The sequence below is a fragment of the Elgaria multicarinata genome, chromosome 6 (assembly GCF_023053635.1).
Source record: "Elgaria multicarinata webbii isolate HBS135686 ecotype San Diego chromosome 6, rElgMul1.1.pri, whole genome shotgun sequence".
In the NCBI taxonomy this organism is placed as follows: Eukaryota; Metazoa; Chordata; class Lepidosauria; order Squamata; family Anguidae; genus Elgaria; species Elgaria multicarinata.
Window position 1 is genome coordinate 65,543,460 of NC_086176.1, and position 18,208 is coordinate 65,561,667.

At 38.0% G+C, this 18,208-nt stretch overlaps 1 protein-coding gene across 1 annotated transcript in view; it reads right to left on the bottom strand.

The window, feature by feature from the left end:
• KCNN2 (potassium calcium-activated channel subfamily N member 2) overlaps positions 1–18,208 on the bottom strand; it is an 88,960-nt gene that overhangs the window by 53,370 nt on the left and 17,382 nt on the right. The window contains exon 4 of the mRNA XM_063129516.1: positions 12,060–12,478. Within this exon, the coding sequence (XP_062985586.1) occupies positions 12,060–12,478 (419 nt within the window). The remainder of the gene's footprint in view (positions 1–12,059; positions 12,479–18,208) is intronic.

Genomic DNA, 18,208 nt, shown 5'->3' on the forward strand with positions numbered 1-18,208 from the left:
GCTTTCCACTCGCAGTCTGTTTTATTTATTACATTTATATACCGCCCCATAGCCGAAGCTCTCTGGGCAGTTTACAAAAGTTAAAAACAGTAAACATTAAAAAAGTGTTTTGGATGTGAGAGACAGGAAAAGACGCTGAGGTGCTTCAAGGGAGGCACTTTTGTGGCACTGCCTACATCATAGCAGGGTTTTTTCTGCCTTGCTATGATACATGCAGGAGTAAGGCTGGGATTACTGAGTGAAACTGGATTCTTCTCAAGCCACCACTGTTGAAGGCTTGTCATGATTTTTGGGAGGTGTAGAGTGTTATTTGGAAATTGTAGCCTCGTGAAGACCCTAGAGAAATTCTGTCTTCCTTCTCAAAGATACTGATCCCCTTTTCGCTGGTCACTGCCTTCCAAATCCTAGAGGACAGAGACATCAAGCTAACTGACCTCCAGCTTCTGTGAAGAGAACAAGAGGTTCATTCCAGGCATCTTTAAAATAAATTACTTCTAGCTTTATCTTTTCGTTTAGTCAGAAGATATCCACTTTTCTGTACAGAGGCAAGATAATATCTGGTTTTCTTTGATAGAATAACTACATATTCCACTTTCTAATGCAGTATAAATTTGGGTTATTGAGGGTGGGGAGAAGGTCTGTCTACTGTGATCGTACATTGTTGCTAATAAAATGGAAATAGTTTTAAATCTCAAATCTTGAAAGCCAATTAAATCTCCCAGTGGGGAAACTACTCCAGCTTTTCTACCAGCACACACAGCCCAATTGTACTTTGGAAATAAGTTGCAGTCAATGCCACTGTGATCTAGCAGTTATTATTTATTATTTATTTTATTTATTATATTTTTATACTGCCCAATAGCCAAAGTTAGAGTATTGGATTAAGGTGAGGGAGGCTCAAATTCATATACCCACTCAGCCATGAAGCTCACTAGGTAGCCTTGGGCCAGTCACTTTCTTTAGTGTAGCCCAGCCTTCTCCAGAGGTGTTAAGACTATAGAAGTGTTAGACAACAGCTCCTAGAATTACTGACCATTGGCCAGGCTGGCTGGGGCTGATGGGAGCCGAAGTCCTAAACATCTAGAAGGGTGGGTGGGGTGGTGAGTGAGTGGTTGGGGTAGGGGAAAGCGACTAAAGATAGATGCTGCATAGAGAATGGCAGTGAATGCCAGAGACAGGAAATAGAATGAGTTGCCCTAGCACAAAGAAGACCAATCGGAGATAGGCAGGTGATATAGCAGCGGCACGAGGAACAGTGGGATATAACTTCCACTACAAAGGAAGCTGGAATACCTGCCTGCCTGATTGGGAGGACTACAGAGGAGGAGGGGCGAGGGGGGAAGAAATAAGCTATGCACACTAGCTTATTTGTCCTATTGTGTGACAGAGCACATGGGCGATTTCCAAAATAAGCTACTATGCGTAGCTTATTAAACCACCATGGGTTAAAGTGATGAGTAAACCTGCCCATAGTCTCCCAGATTTTATCAACCCACAGCTTTTTAGTTGGTTGCTTTAGTTGGAAACTTCCAATTACACACTATACATGACTTTGCAGCTGTATAGAATTGTTTAAAAAAAGTCTTTATGCAGGAATCCAGATGAAGAAAGCATAGCTTTAGGAATTAGTAGTGGTCTAACTTGGAGAAATTCATGACAGTAATCAGCAATTATGGCCTTAGCTAGACCTAAGGGTTATCCCGGGGTCCCCTGTGTGTCATTGAGATGCACAGGGATTACCCCAGGACAATCCCGGGATAAACCTTAGGTCTAGCTAAGGCCTATGTTCCAAAATCCCTGTACTGTTGAACATTCCCACCAAAAATGAAAGTATGAACCAATCTGACCATACCCCTTGGTTGTATTTGGCAAAGCCTTGCAGGAGTAATGTGCCACCTGTTGAGAACTTTGTATTGGGCCTCCTTTATAATAGTGTTGATTGATAAAGATTGTCTCTGCAGAGGCCACCGGTGAGGGAGGAAGCAGCAGCCAGGCACCTCTCCACCGTGCCTGGGTCCAGCTCCAGCTGAGAGCCCCCTCCCTCCTGCTACCAACTGACACTGCAGAGGCCACCAGTGAGGGAGGAAGCAGCAGCCAGGCACCTCTCCACCGTGCCTGGGTCCAGCTCCAGCTGAGAGCCCCCTCCCTGCTGCTGCCAACTGTCACTGCTGAACTTTGCAACTAAGATTGTAGTGCCTGAATTTGCTTTCCTTTCCCCCCTCCTCCTCCCTCCCAATCCTCTTTCCTTTTGCGTCATGTCTTTTAGATTGTAAGCCTGTGGGCAGGGACTGTCAAGAAATACTTTTGTAAGCTGCCGTGAGAGCCTATTTTGGCTGAATGGCGGCATAAAAATCCTTAAATAAATAAAATAAATAAATAAAGATGCAAAGTTATTATTCTTATTTTACCTGGGTTTTTATATTATTATGTTGTGTTTTAATGGATTTAATATATTAAGTGGTATAGATGTATTTTAATTAATAGATAATAAATAAGTGCTATATTTGCACAGAGGTATGTGGTGGCTTCCAAAGAACCTTGACAGTGAGGCTCACGTTATCGTTTTTTGATTGCACAGGCATAGAGTTTGTGCAGGACTGTGGCAGAAACCAGGACTCATGTCTGTTTTGAGCAACTACCGAAGATTATAAAGGGATTGCCGGGATGATTATAAGTGCTGTCTTCCTCCATTATTGATGGTTTCCTTCCAAGCATTTTTCCAGAGAGAGCAGTTTAGAGGGTTGGCAAGAAGCAATTTAGCAACATAGCCAAATTTGTTATAGCTGGCACTTTTCAGTATCACGCACACTACGTTTTCATTTTTCTTTAGATATAGGAGTTGATTCATCTCCCTAACCTTGCCATACTTATGATTCGGATAGAAGTAACTTTATAATTGCTTCTAATGACTGCCTGAATCAGCTCATCAGCATCTGTGTTTTGTAACCATAAGGTTATGTATCTACAATGAATATATTTACTGCCATGGTAGCGGTCATCATGAATACTAATCTGACGCTCCAAACGTTTTTATCTAGCCGAAGAAATCTGTCAAAAGTTACATTGGTTGTCAATATAAGATTCCTATTCCTTCCCATTTAACCCTTGTTTTCTATTTTTATCCATAGAATCCATTGTACAGATAACACTTCTCTATACTCCTCTACTGGAATTTTAAGTACAATATTACCTATAATCCTAAAATCAGTGGGATTATAGGGAAGTGTCTTTTGCTTCAGCCAATATATGATCTGTTTTGTACCCTGGTCTATTTTGTACACTGCATTTCTCCCAAGTATTAGGGATGGACTACATGTAGTTGTGATTACTCCTAAGACTGTGCCATTCGTGCCATACACACTGCAAATTGCTCACCAGATCTGGATGTTTCACTGCCTGGCCTGACCATTATGTAGGAATATGAATCATTATATTAAAAGGCCACCCTTTTGGCCTATTCACATAGCCTGTTGCATTCTCGTATGAGGGGAAATTAAAAAAGCATTCATGTTATAAATCTCTTTACAGTAAGCAGATGTGACAAACTAATTATGTCAGCAGGTCTGCAGCCACCAGTCTTGTTAGATACACAGCTAGTTGAGAGATCAGGGAAGGCAACCTCTGTGTTCTGCTTTGAAGCAGATGTCATTGTTAGAAAGCAAATATAATTGAGAGCTGGATGGTTGCCTTTTAGAACGGCTACACATAATGTTTGTCCAGTGTTTGAGCATAAGGCAACAGAATTAATGTCACAGTTTTTTAGTGCCAAATAAATAATGGCACTACCACAGTGTTTAGTTCTACTAACAGACAGACACGCGCACACATACAAGTTACATAATATTGTCAGAGGGATGCAATGCAAAAGGAAAACTCAACAGAAAAGGAGACAAATTTCAGAGGAAATGCTATTTTTTCCACATGGGGCTCTTTTAGGGTACGAAATGCATTTCAGTTCATCCATTATGTATTCATCGTCCAAAAAATCCTGACATAGATTAGGCGGGGAAATAATAATTTATTCTGAAGAGATGCCCAGATGATCAAGTGACAAAGGATCATATCCATGATGAAAGGGCTCACACATCCCTTAAAGACCAGCCCCAAGGTCTGGGAACACTCCTGAATCAGATAAAATTTCCAAATTAAGACTAAAACGAATCCCAGCTGGCAGCCATGGCCCTATGAACACATACAGGTGCTATCTACTGAGTCAGACTGTCTATTTAGCCCAGTGTTATCTACTGCAGTGGCTTTCCAACATCATAAGCAGAAACATGAGATCAGTTTTTAACAAGATGCCAGGGACTGAATTTTGCACACACAAAGCACGTGTTCTCTGCCACTCAGGGCCAAACTAAACATTCTGCTAATCAGTGGGGGATTTAAACTTTCTCCTCTCATTTTTTGCCCCAAAATGTCATGGGGAGGGTGGGCTAAAAAAAAGAAAAAAAACCTCTAGGACTGGAGGTTTTAGTCCCATGCCTCAATTGAGGCTATAATCCCATGCCCAGGAAGTATGTTCCATTGAATAAAGTGGGGCTTACTCAGGATTGGTTTGTGAGTTTGAAAGGCTGATCACCATCACCTGTGCTTTAGTAGACTTGAGTAACTGTAGAGTATTTTGTGTAGAGAATTCTATTCAGAGCTGCAGATAATGTACGTTTCTGGAGTAGATCATGTAATATGTCAGCTGCAAAAGCTATTGCACTAGTTGTTTGTTAGCTTTTAAGAACAATTCAAGGTACTGGCCATTATTGGACCCAGTTTGACAGAAGGCCTTCTCCTATACAAATTCTCTCCATAATTAGAAGCTGTAGGATTATCCTCTACCCTATAAGCTTATGTAGTCTAGAGTATGGATCAGGGCAGAGGTAAAATTCAGAATGGGCGCAGCCTAACTAGTAATTGTTTCTTCGTGTCTCCGTATTTTAGTTGTGGTAGATTCTCATTATTTAACCTTTTATTTGGTCGCATTAACAACAAACAATATAAATATTTTAAAAATTAAATTCCTAGTTATTTTATTTTAATTAAAGCATTATATGCATACCCCCATTAAATAGACTACATCAGATTCCAGGTCATTTTCATTGTATGCTTCTTTGGTTTGCCTTTTGGCTAGGGGGCTTAAGACTGAATGATGGCCTGTGAAGAGTCCCAATTTGATGCAACGTGTTGGGTTAAATTTCTGAATTGGCAGTCTGTTCACTTTGATGAAGAACAGTCAAGAAAGCCATTTAATTGTGAGGGAAGAATATTATATCACATGGCATTCATAGGGCCTTCTTGAATAAGAATTCAGACCCCCACCCCAGAAGTGGTGGCATCCTAGTGTCTCCAATGAGGCACACCAGCACAAAATCATTCAGGCGAAAACATTGTAATTTTACTATAGATTGATTTCATTATTTATTTTATTGATTATTTCCCCCCTGAATATCCAAACCCTATGCATTGTACCACACTGGGGAATGTAGGAGCATAAGATACACAAAGGAGTGGGTCTTGTTTGTTTTGTTTTGTTTGTTTTTAGAATTTAAGGATATGATCAAGGCAGAAGAAAATGAAGAACATGAGCTGGAACTTCTCTCAGGTTTCATAATTAGGATCACAATTGTATGGAGTTTAATGCAATATTTTCAATCATGTATATCATATTTAGCTTTTGCATGTTGATTTATCACATGACACATATTCTGAATTATTGCAGACAGTATTGCTGTCTTTGATCCTCAGCATAGAATTTCTTATATGTAGGAAGGTGTATAACAGAAAATAGTTTAACAAATGTTTATCTTGCTAGATGAAAAAGATGTGTCTAATATGACGGTTTGGTAGAATTGCCACTGAATTCCAGAATTATCTGGACACCCAGGAAAATAATCCAGAAAGTCCAAATTTATTCTGAACTAGAACAGGCAGGGTTCATTAATTCCTACCAATCAGGAAGAAAATATTACTTTTTGCAGTATATAAAGTTTATTTCACTATCTCAGTCTTTTTCAGTTATGAGAGATGGAGGGTGTCATAGTCTTTCAAAGGTTTCTTATCAGCCAAAGCTTGAGAACATGAAGGAAAGCACATTTGTAAAGCAGTAAGTTGTCTTTTAGCCACATGACTCCCATTAACCTTATGTTCAGATGTGTAGCTAGCCTTTCACGATACTTTGAAATCTGCCTCTTATAACTCTTCGCTCTGCCTCTTATAAGGAGGAACAAAACATGTCTCCTCTAAATGCAATTAAAAGAGAGCTTTTTCCTTTGGCAATCTAAATGCAAGACTTCTGCCTTTAAAACCTAAGAATAGTTTTTTGAGATATCTGTAAACTGGACAGAAAGAATTTCCTTGGGCCTTAACCGCACTCCCAAACAGCTATTAAACATATTTATTCAGAAGCAGGGTTGCAGACAGTTTTAAAAAACAACGGAACCTGCCAGAAACCTGTGCTCCAAATCTGCTCACAAAGCAGTCTTGAAGGAATGAAAAACAACACGTTTGGTTGGAAACCCATACAAACGTTTAAAACAAACATACAAACAAAAACCATTGTTGTGGGGGACCCATGGTCTGGATGATTGGAAGGCTTGGGGAGAAGCAGGACAGTGTGAAGTGGGGTTTACTGGGATAACCTTGTGGGGAGGGAGCGGCAAGAAATGGTGGCATCCTCTCAAATACCCTGAAATACATGAGCTTCAACTTAGCTAATGGAATATATCCAAGGTAATGGAATGTGTCCAAGTTAATGGAATGTATCAAGTTTCACAACTCCAGGAATGGGTTAATGTTTCACTGGACTCAAAATGAACTGTCAAGACATTGATGAGTATCAGCTAGAATAGGCTCTACCTACTAGAAAGAGTTAGAATTACAGAAGTTTTAATTCACAAATAAAACTTACCAAGATCCAGTAAGGCACAATAGAAAGTAATTCACTAACATAACTGGTTTTGACTATCTATTTGGAATGGCTTTATCTGAGCCCTCCCTTGCATAAGTTCTCTAAGATCCTTAGCCAACTGTCTTGATTTTACTGCTTGTTTTTCTCTAGCAGATAATGCTGGGGTATATGGAACAGTGGTTTGTGTCTCTGTATTCCAGTGGGATTCCCTTTTCAACTGGATTAAGAACACTTAATTCTGAGTTCACAGTTGACTAAGAGCCAAGTTTCAGTAATGAAAATTAGTTTCCATCTTGTTATTGTTTTGTTTGCCAACATCTTTGTTGGCTCCTGCATCTTTTCTTTTCTACTTTATGTAAAATAGAAAAAATGATTTAATGAATTATTGTACCCATCCTTATTTATGATAACAGTTCCTGATGTACAAACATTTAAACAGCAAAACAAATTATTATTTCACCTAATTGAGATTTACATTCTAGCATCTGGAATGAAAGCTGGAGTGGAGAAAAACGTCCACCAACTCCATTGGTACTGCAATACTTCAAGGTGATAATGGTCAAGGCTTAATCACTGTTGTAATTATTTTTTTAAGACTACTTTTACAGCATGGAAGAAAACTGATCACAAGTAATGTTTCAGTTTCAATCACATCAAAGATATTAGCAATACTGGTTTTAGTGCACAGGGCTATAAAGACTGAATATTTTCCTTCTGTCTCATTTAATAGATTTCTTCTGAAAAAAATGAAAATGTACTATTTTATTTCTGCTTCTTCGTATTCTTGGTCTAATTCTTGTAGATTGTAAGCCTATGCGGCAGGGTCTTGCTATTTACTGTTTTACTCTGTACAGCACCATGTACATTGATGGTGCTATATAAATAAATAATAATAATAATAATAATTGCATAACCTCCAGCATGTTTCCCCCCCACACTTTCATTCATTCTTCCCAGTTTGAACAAAGTTCCCCATTTCTCTCCAACTCCACTGCCTTTTTAGTCAGTTTTTTTAAAACAAAATTGACTCACAAGAAATGACTTATCTGTGCTTTGAATATCACAATACCTAGCACGTATTAAGTGCTTTTATAAATAGGGGTGGTGGTGGCGATGATGATAATGATGTTAATGATGAAACTGTATCAACCAAAATCTTCCTCTCTTTTACTAGGAAAAGCTAGTGAACCGCCCAGAGAGCTTCGGCTATTGGGCGGTATAGAAATGTAATAAATAAATAAATAAGCTCAGGCATGAGGCTTGCAGGATTACACTGGGTACCAGTTATGGCAGCTTTGATTATTTCCTCTGAAAGTTTTGCAATGGGAAAGAAAGATGTTAAATCACTAGTTGAGCAACCCAGGTCGGTCTTTAGGCAAATGGCGCTAATGCCATGCTGGTCATCTAATGATTGCAATGGGCTCTGTACAATTCCCTCAATTCTAGGGTCCCAGTAATAAAGTGAGTTAACTAAACCAGACCCAGAATGTTAGTAAACCTTTCTTGTTTTTGTTTACAACTTCTCTCCCAACTGCAACTTCTTCACGTCTATTTTCTTTAGCGAGAAATTAGCAAGAAAGTTTAGTTTATTATTTGTAACCTGCTTATCTATTAAAATAATAACCGAAGTGGTACACAATAAAACACAGTAAAAAAAAACAACCCATCCATTACAACAATAAGTGGTAGTTAAAATACCAAAAGGCAGCAGTCTTAAACTCCAGCAAACCCAGTATAAAAAGCAGCAGGACACTAATGAAACACTATATTGAATTAAAATGTATTTACTATCTGTCAAAAGATGAAAAGAGAGAGGGAGCTGGATGAATCTCCATCAGAAGAGTGTTTCACAATTTGAAGTGATTAATCTCAACATCGGAGTAGAATGTGGGTGGGGGAGGAATGATTTTTAGCATATTTATCATGCCACTACTACCTTTTTTGCAGTTTGTATACAGAAAGAGGAGCCGTTTTATGGAATCTCTCGTTAGGAAAGTAATAATCATAATATGTGAACAAGCCCCATACCTGCAGATAGAAATCACTATCATCCACAGATAGGGATAGCCAAGACAAGGGAAAGATCATGGCATTCATGGACTTTTCCACTCAAGCTTTCATTCTTGTTACCCCTTGGTATCAACTGAATTATTATTATTATTATTATTATTATTATTATTATTATTATTATTATTATGTGTTCGACCTTTAACAGCAGCCACCATTTGTGGGCCAAATAGATTAACAGTAACAGTCAATTGACCTGCTAACCAATGTCATTCTTACAAATATTCCTGTCTGACCTCTGCATGTTAGCCCTTTCCCCTGCCTTGTTGGAAGCCTACTTCAGACATAAAAAGTAAAAGAGGAATAAAATAGGCATGCTTCCCTATATTGCTTCTGATAACAAATTAAGAAATATTTTGGAATAGGTGAGTCTGATGTTCCATCCCATAAAGGTTTCTTACTATATATTTCTCACTATGTTTTAAAACTTGACTAATTAGTAGCTTGCAGTCAAAGCAAGTGACAAGGATTCAATGCGTCACTTTTGCAAGACATACAACTTTAGGGAGACATTTGCAGCATGGTGTGCAGGAAATTAGGCATGCAACTCCAATTAATGCGAGGAAACAAAGATCTGATTCCCCTGGCATTGTGCTATTTTTTTTTTAAAGGTAGCATTTAGGGGTTTTGTTTTTTAAATCACACCAGTTTCGATGAGACATCCCACTGTGCAGTTCTCATAAGTAAGAATTGTTTCCCCCCCTCCCAGGACAATTTTATTTATGACAACAAACTATAATTATTATTCTTATAGAAAGGAATTCAAGAAATAATAAATGAAAAAGCAATCAAACTGATAGAATTACTGGGTGGGCCCAATAGTCCAAACTGCTTTCTATCCTTACAGCAGCTGGAAAGCTGTGCTATCTGGACATCTATCAGCACTCCATCATGGACTTACATGATCCAATAACTAATTTAATGAATTTGAACTGTCCACTAATGATATAGTCACCATCCCTTGTCCCAATCGTCTAATATATGGCTCCATTTTCAAAATTTCCTGGTTACAGGTCCTGCTTTATCCATGTCCTGCTTTGCTGGCGTCATGTCAGCCACATAAACAAAGCTTGGTGCTTAAAAATGGGTGGAATATGCTAATAAGAAGCTAACTGGCTTGGACCATTGCACTAGAGTAGGCAATAAAAGTGATCAGCAGTGGAGGCTGGCAGCTCCAATGTCAATGGGGAGGTGAATCCACTCCGGGTTTCTGTCAGAACCAGTCAGATGTCTAAACAAACTACCTTTAGTATTCTGACTGAAACCTGGAGTGGACTTCGGAGCCACCAGCCCCCACTGGTGATCAAGTATAGTAAATCACGGAGAACCAGCTTACGTCTTAGCAGAGGTACATGTGGATTTATTTGTGTAAAATTTTCTCTGTAATTTGGACATGACATTACACCAATTCTCTAGTTCACAACACAACATAATGACTTTATACTTGACTTTAAGTTTCTGGTTATTTAAAGAAAGTGCATAGTCATGGGTGGTGATTAATGTTGTCTTTCAAATCAGACGGGGAAGAACCAAAAGACCAACATTATCTGTAAGAGATTATTTTTCAATTTACACTACTGGGCAAAGGGTAGAGTAGGCACTGGCCAAATATCTTATGCCACTTGCAGGGCAAATTTTTCAAAGGTTGACTATATTACTTTACATATCTGCATATTACAAAGAACTTCAAGAGTCACAACTGCAATGCACTACTTTCAACAACTAAAGCTGATTTGTCTAATTTTGTATGAACATAAAATTCTAACATAGCACATTATTAAAATTAGAAAAGTACAATCCAACCAAGGCAAACTACTTTCGGTACTATTAGGTTACCTGGGAAAGATTTAAGTGCATGCTTTGCCCTCCCACTGAAATGCTGGGTTGTTCCCCTGGACACTGCAAGACAAATAGTTCCTTGTTCCTCTACAAATATAAGATATCAAACACTGCTTGACAATCTTCTAAACTCCACTTCTCAAAATACAGGTGGATTTTATTTATTCGTTTAAAAACATAAAATGAATACAGATAAACTATGTTCTATTCAGCTTACTATACTGGATATATATCTATTTATTGGTGAGAAGATGTGATACGTGATAAACAATGAATAGCACAAATGCAAACAAGTAGAAAGGCCGTAGCTAGACCTAAGGTTTATTCCAGGATCATCCCGGGTTCATCCCTGCCTGAGCGCTGGATCCCCTGTGTGTCTCCTAGATGAACAGGTTTGACCCCTGGACGATCCAGGGATAAACCTTAGGTCTAGCTATGGCCTTAGTTTTAAAAGTGAGGAGAGGAGAGTGTGTTTGAATTGGCTCTTTTTCTTCTTCTTTTTTTTTTTAAACCATTCATTTTATTTTCTCATCCAACTAAATTACAAATAGAGGCTCCAACCCTATACACACTTACTGGGGGTATGTCCCATTGAACTCAATGGGGCTTACTTCCAAGTAGACTTATACATCTTTTAAATAAATACATCCATAGCCATATGTCTCAGTTACCTGGCCATTATGTCCGTAAGCAACATTTCACCATAATTAAAAAGACCTGCCTACAGAAAATGTTGAGAATTACATGAAGTTACATTGCGTTTATTACTTACTACATAGGATAAAGTTCACCAACATAAGTGAGGCAACAGTTCTCCTGTATGTTTTTCCATTATTAAATGTGCATCATCACATTAATTACCTTATTATAACATAATTAAAATATCAAAATTATAAAGCATAACAATAATGACAATAAATTTACTTAGTTCTCCGCTGATTTCTTTAATGTTCTAGGTAAGGCACAATAAAATGAAGACAGATTTGAATGTCTTAAATACTAGTTTAGGTAAAGTGAAATAAATTAAGTTCAGCATTATATTATAGCAAAGTTATGTTTCAATTTAATCTTCTCCTTAATATGCCTCAGAGGAAGAAGTTAACCATTGCAGGGAACCAACATGGCTTTAAACACAAAAGCACTAGCATTCATGGGACAGGAAAGCTGAACTAGGTAGGAGTGGTGGTATCAAGGTATTAGAAGAATACAGCTGAGCCACTTATTAGAAATGTGTAAATAAAGGGAAACTTACCTTTCACAAGCTCTGACAGTCCATGCAGCAATTATCCATAAGGAGATACTAAAAACCAAGAGTACAGTTCCTGGGCATATTGTCATTAGAGTCTTCATAACAAAACGAGTATTGAAGTTTATCTTATTTAGTGCTCCAATGCTTCTGGATGAGGCATCAGTGAAAAGTTTGCTATGCAAAAGCATAACTCTGGCAATAAGATATAGTCTTAAGAACATTGGTATGGATAAAATTATATCCACATCAGCTATTGTTGTAGATGGGGTATAGGAGAAGGCAAGCCGGGCTGTCCATGTGAATGTATAGTTGCCAGGGATCGGATGTATAGCACACACCAAGATTTCCAAGCAGATGAAGAAAATGCGCTCATAAGTCATGGCTATTCTCCAATCATCTGCTCCATTGTCCACCATAAACAACTGCCAAAGAAATACAGAAGGTAAACATTAGTGAAACGTTACCAGGACTTCTTTTAAACAAAAAGAATTTCAGTAATATTCTAAAAAAAAGTGGTTTTTTAAAGACACAACACATCATACTTTCAAATATTACTTGGATTCTAATTATTTACACACAGAGAGAGACATATTCATATTAAAATGAAAATGGTGTTTGTGTTATTGAGCTTTTCCATTATGAAAACCTCAACAATATTGCTTTAGTCACCCAAATGTTAACATCTCACTATTTTACTTACTGTTTTTTACTAAGACTTGGGACACCTTTACCTTACTATTTTGTAAATAGCTGCGGGATGCAAGACAGGCCCATAGTTAAAACAGTGCACACCTATACATGTCTACTCAGAAGTAAGCTCCAGTGAGTTCAATGGGATTTACTCCTAGGAAAGTGGGCACAGGGTTAAACATTAAGTGTGCAAAAAACCACTTTCAACTGATATGAGCTGTGAGCATTTTGTACATGGAAAATTATGGAAGCACGATGGATTGGAAAAATCCCAGTTGAAGCATGTAACCCCAGTTAATACTATCTCTGTGTGTCTTTGGAATTATAGCTAGCTAATGTGTCGGTGTTAGGCCAGATTCTAATACGTTGTGGCCATCTCAGGAATCCTGGAAGAATGGGTTGGGATTCCAGGAGGATTGAATGTGGCCCTTGAGCCAGACGTTCTGCACCTCTGATGTATGGGAATACAGCCCAAGATTTATTTATTTTTAAAAAATAAGGCAAAAACCAAATTTTATATTTGTTTGAATGACAGAAATAATTAATTTATAATTGTACTGGTAAATGTAAAATGTGTTTTGATAAGAAAAAGTATGACTTTGTTGAGGTTCCTTCTATGTCCTGGACCTCCTGAGCAACTCCTTAAGACCTTTGCTTCCTCAGGAGTCCCACTTTCTTCCTTTTCCTACCCTTTCCCAGTAACATGGGGTTTAGGCTTTAGATGTGGGGTGATTGACACTCCAGACAGTTGTGGCTTAACACAAACATTTACTGGTGAAGTAAAGCAATCAAAGGTATTTAGTTAATACAGCTGAGTGATACAAAGGCATTTTTAAAAGTTGCAAAATGCAAGTCCTTTAAACTGCAAGTCCTTCCTCATGCTCTGTTCTTTTTCTGCTCTGCCTCTTTGGCTGGCTCTCTCCCCCAAAACTGAAAGTGCTGTTTCAATCTTGAAGAAATGAAACTTAATTGGAAAAATGGAACTTAAGTGGGAGATGAATCTTAACCAGTAAAATGAAACCAGTCATCTCTGGGATATCCCCTCCAAACAGAAAAACTCCAGGCCTTTATTACCTTGCCTCTGTAGGCCTCAAACCTTCACAGACATTGTTCAAATAAAACAATGGCAAATATCCTATTGTGCCCATACACTCACAGGACCTACCGCTTCTGCCGTCTTAAAATAAACTAAAACCAGGAAAAACACTCATTTCTGGAATGAGGCCGGTCAGTGGAGTTTGCAGAAGGGACCTCTTGATCTGACACAATTGAGAAACAAGTGTTTCTCATTTCTGGGGTTATTTTTAAAAGCACAATTTGTGGGTCTACAAGTGCAATGGAGCAAGCAGTGATGGAGCAGCCACATTGGATACTGCCAATATTTAAATTAGCAAACCCCAACTACTTTCCTAATACAGTTTAGTGTATTTCATGCCTGATCCCCAAAACAACCATAAACAATAAGTCCTAACATTAACACACTAAGGTCAGTGGAAATATCAGCATCAATAAAACACAGTAAATGAAAATAGGTTTTCCGATATCAAATTTATCTGAAAATATCAAATAAATACTTGCTTTTAAATTATATCATGCCTTCATTGTTCAAAGCGTTATTTACCACTGCAGAAGTAAAGGTTTTGATTATTATATCAATCAATGGAAAGACACCATTTTATTTAAGTAGAAGTACAGTATATTGAAATCAAGGATTAAATTGAGACTTCTTCCCAGTGATTAAATCAGCGTGATTAAAACAAAATCCACCCTATTATAGGATTCCTACATTATTTCCACCTGTTATTATTTCCATTCACAGTCTTCTGTGAATGACAAACTTAGCTTCCCTGTTTATCATTATTATTATTATTTATAAAGCACCATCAATGTTTATGGTGCTGTACAGAATAAAACAAAACAAGACAATCTGCCATACGGCTTACAACCTAAAATCACAGTAACAGACAGGGAAGGGAGGGGGAAAACCAACTGGGGTAGGGGGCATTAAAACTAAAATATAGACTAGTATGTTTACATGCTGCCGCAATATTCTAACGATAATATTTGGTTCTTTTATTTGCCAACTTTGTCTTTGGGTAAGTAGAGTTATTTTGCATAAATATGCTTCATGATGAACAGCTTGAACCAGGAAATCAACACCAAGAGAAAAAAGAAGAGTTCCACTCAATACTGTAAAAAGAGAGGGGCCACTAACCAGAACAAAAGAATCAAAAGGTACCAATGATACATGAAAAAACTATTGTGGTAAGTGACAACTGTTTGTGACACTGAAAAATTACTGTGAACACAGAGATACAATACTGAATGCCAAACAGTCCAAGTGATGTACACAACAACATAAGATAACAGTTACTCCAGATATTTATAGCTGTTTCGTTTCTTCATCAGATCACTCTTAACTCTTTCATTGCAGGCAGCTCATCTTGAACATCCACTGGGTGATAACCTTCCTTAAAATAGGAAGAACTCAGTGATGTAGTATCAATGTGTTAAACAAAAACATTATGTCATTTTATAGAACTAACATTTATAAATACCTTCAGTTAGGGAATGTTCAAGTCCAGTTTAGTTTATTTGTATACAGACTTTAGAACAGTTGCATATCCATAAAATTCTGTGGATGAAACGCTTGCCTAATGAGTTTCCTGATATAAGTTACTAGATGTTTTAACCTACATTTTGTGTAAGGGAAAATTTGATTTACCCCTCACATTGTGTGAAATTATATCAAGGATTTTAAATTTAGGAATATATTTCTAAATATCTATCTTTCACAAACTGAAGAAAGTAATGTATAGATTAGATTAGATTACGCTTTCTGCACTGTAAGAATAGAGCACCCACATATAGACAAAATGAAGGTAAAATTTAAGTTTTGCAGATTAAATGTGCTGTAGAAATGATAGAAGATAACGATAACAACCACCACCACCTTGTTGTTATTATTCAGGTCATTGGGTTTAGATGACCTGATTTGTAGGGATATGCAAACTGACGCTGCCCTCATCCTATCCAATTACTGCTTCCATTAAAAAAAATGGCACGGGTGGTTTTATTTTTCATACCAGGGAGATCACAATGCATTGTTAGTAGGTGCTCAACCCGTGATTCTGAATTAAAAGTGAGTGAAGTTGCTGTGAACCCTTTGACATCCTAAAGCCCTGCTCAAATTTCTCTTCTGCTTGTAACTGGACACTATCAGTATTCTCCATTTCCTGTCCTGAACTGTAGTATAATATTAATGTATAGCGTTCAACACTCAGTCAGCTTCAGATTCCTCTCCCTTTCAACCCATCCAGTGCAACTCAAGAGGGAGACAAAACATGTTTTTAGATCATTTGGGGCAGGGACATCGAATGTCAATCACTAGAAAATGCTAAGTTATCGACCATGCTACCCTTCACCACAGCACTGTGACCTAGAGCCCCTGTCCTGTGAAAAATACTTGAGGATGGTTCACTCAAAGCACCCTACTCTCTGTACAAACAGTCCAATCATCCAGAGGCATGAACTTGCATAAAGAAGTATAAAATGTGAACAAGCCAATCATGAACACTGCAGATATCAATTTCTGTGATTATCTAGCTACTCCAGTTGCCACTATATCATCAGTGAAATCACGAGTTATGTTGTCCACATGAATGTGAATTTGGAATGCTTGGAGTCCGCTACAAGCCAGCTACTAAAAAGATAAATCAAGTGGACCAGATAACACAGGAGTCGGGAACGTCTGACCCTCTCTTCATTGTTTGCCTGCTCCTTGTAACCTTGATGATGTAGAAAGTGAAGTGCTGAACTGACATCACTTATTTTCTTGTTAGTTCATTCATCCTGGTACATCACAGCATTTCCCAATACAGTCTTCTTCATATGTTACAATCCAATTTCCACCTTGGTGAAGATTGATATTTCACGTTCCTGTTAGGATGCTAAGCTATTTTTCATTTGCAAGCACATGGATTTATATGGATAAACTTTTCAAAACAACATATTTGGCATTAAAGATTATTTATGTTGCCAATTCTTAAAGAGTTATCACCAGCCTGTGTATTGAGAGGCAGCTTTTTTTTATTCTACAGTAAAAGAAATAATCAGCACTCTCAAGACTTATGTGTGTAGTAATTTGGAAACTATTTAGCTAAATGAATTTTAAAAATTGATCTTTCAGAAAGTCACCAATATATTAGTAAAACCAACCCTCTGAATGTACTGGGTTGATGTTTACACATGTTGGATAGGTGGCCAGATGAAATCCATGCATCGCCATTTTAATAATGTCTTCATTTTAATATTTCATATACTACATTTAATAGGTAATGCAATTATAATTCAATACAAGGCCATGACCTGATTCTCCCTCAAGTGGGAGTAAACAGTGTAGTAGGATGAAACTCAAGTTTCAACATTTGAATCCTTCTGTAAGGTGAGGAAGCTGAGAAAGCAGATATTATTGTACATCAACCCACTGATTTAAGAACAAAGTCAAAAGAGATACCCCTTTCTACTGATCTGCTGCTTAGCCCACCAACAGTGTGTGATCCCAGAGCATTCAGAGCAGATTTAGGCAGTGGTGTAATGGACTCGAGACCTGCAGACACTTTTTTATTCACAGGGACAATGATGTTATCTGCCACCTCCAAATGCCCAGTTCCCTCTGAACTTAGCTGCAATTCTCACAGTAGCTGGGAGAAAATGTTTTCCCCTAGAAACAATCTGTTGTTCCCTGCTGTGATACAAAGTATTTTGGGGGTGGCTCGGTCTTGAATAGGCAACTAAGACACACAACCTTTACAAAAGTCCTGCTCCTGGAGGAGATGAAAACTACTAGAAATGGTTGGTTGATATGAATCAACACAGCTGCCTGCCTTTTTGGCCTCCACTTGGAGATGTGTGGCTATGGGGTCTGTTATGATGAGTGTTGGCCTTCAAAATTTACCCCTACATTGCTGGATTAGAAGTTTATAGGACAGCACAATTCCATTCTAGTGGTATAAATGTAGTCAGTTGTCTTGTTTGTTTTAGAGATCCCTCCCATCCACTCCAACTGCTGCTTAAATTTCCTCTTGAACAAGGAAACAACACTAATTTTAAGATTAGAGACAGCCCTACCTTTACACAGAGTGAGATGTCCACCTCAGGCAGCTGATCTGGGGCACCATGAAATGGTTAGATATTCAATTTACTACTCTTGGTTTTCCCCCCAAAGGAGAGGCAAAGATGCTTCTGGAATATTCTGCCTTAAGTTCCAGAATAACTTGGCTGGTCTAGGGTGCTAAGTTCCTTAACAGGGAGAGGGAGGTTGGTATAGGGGACACCAGTTCCTGATTCAGATAGCAAAATAGTTTGGGATTGCAGTCTGTGTTATGGAGACATCAGGATATGGCAATGAGGTGACAGAATATGCTGTACTCAGAAAAGTTATACTTACTCACTGTTCTCTG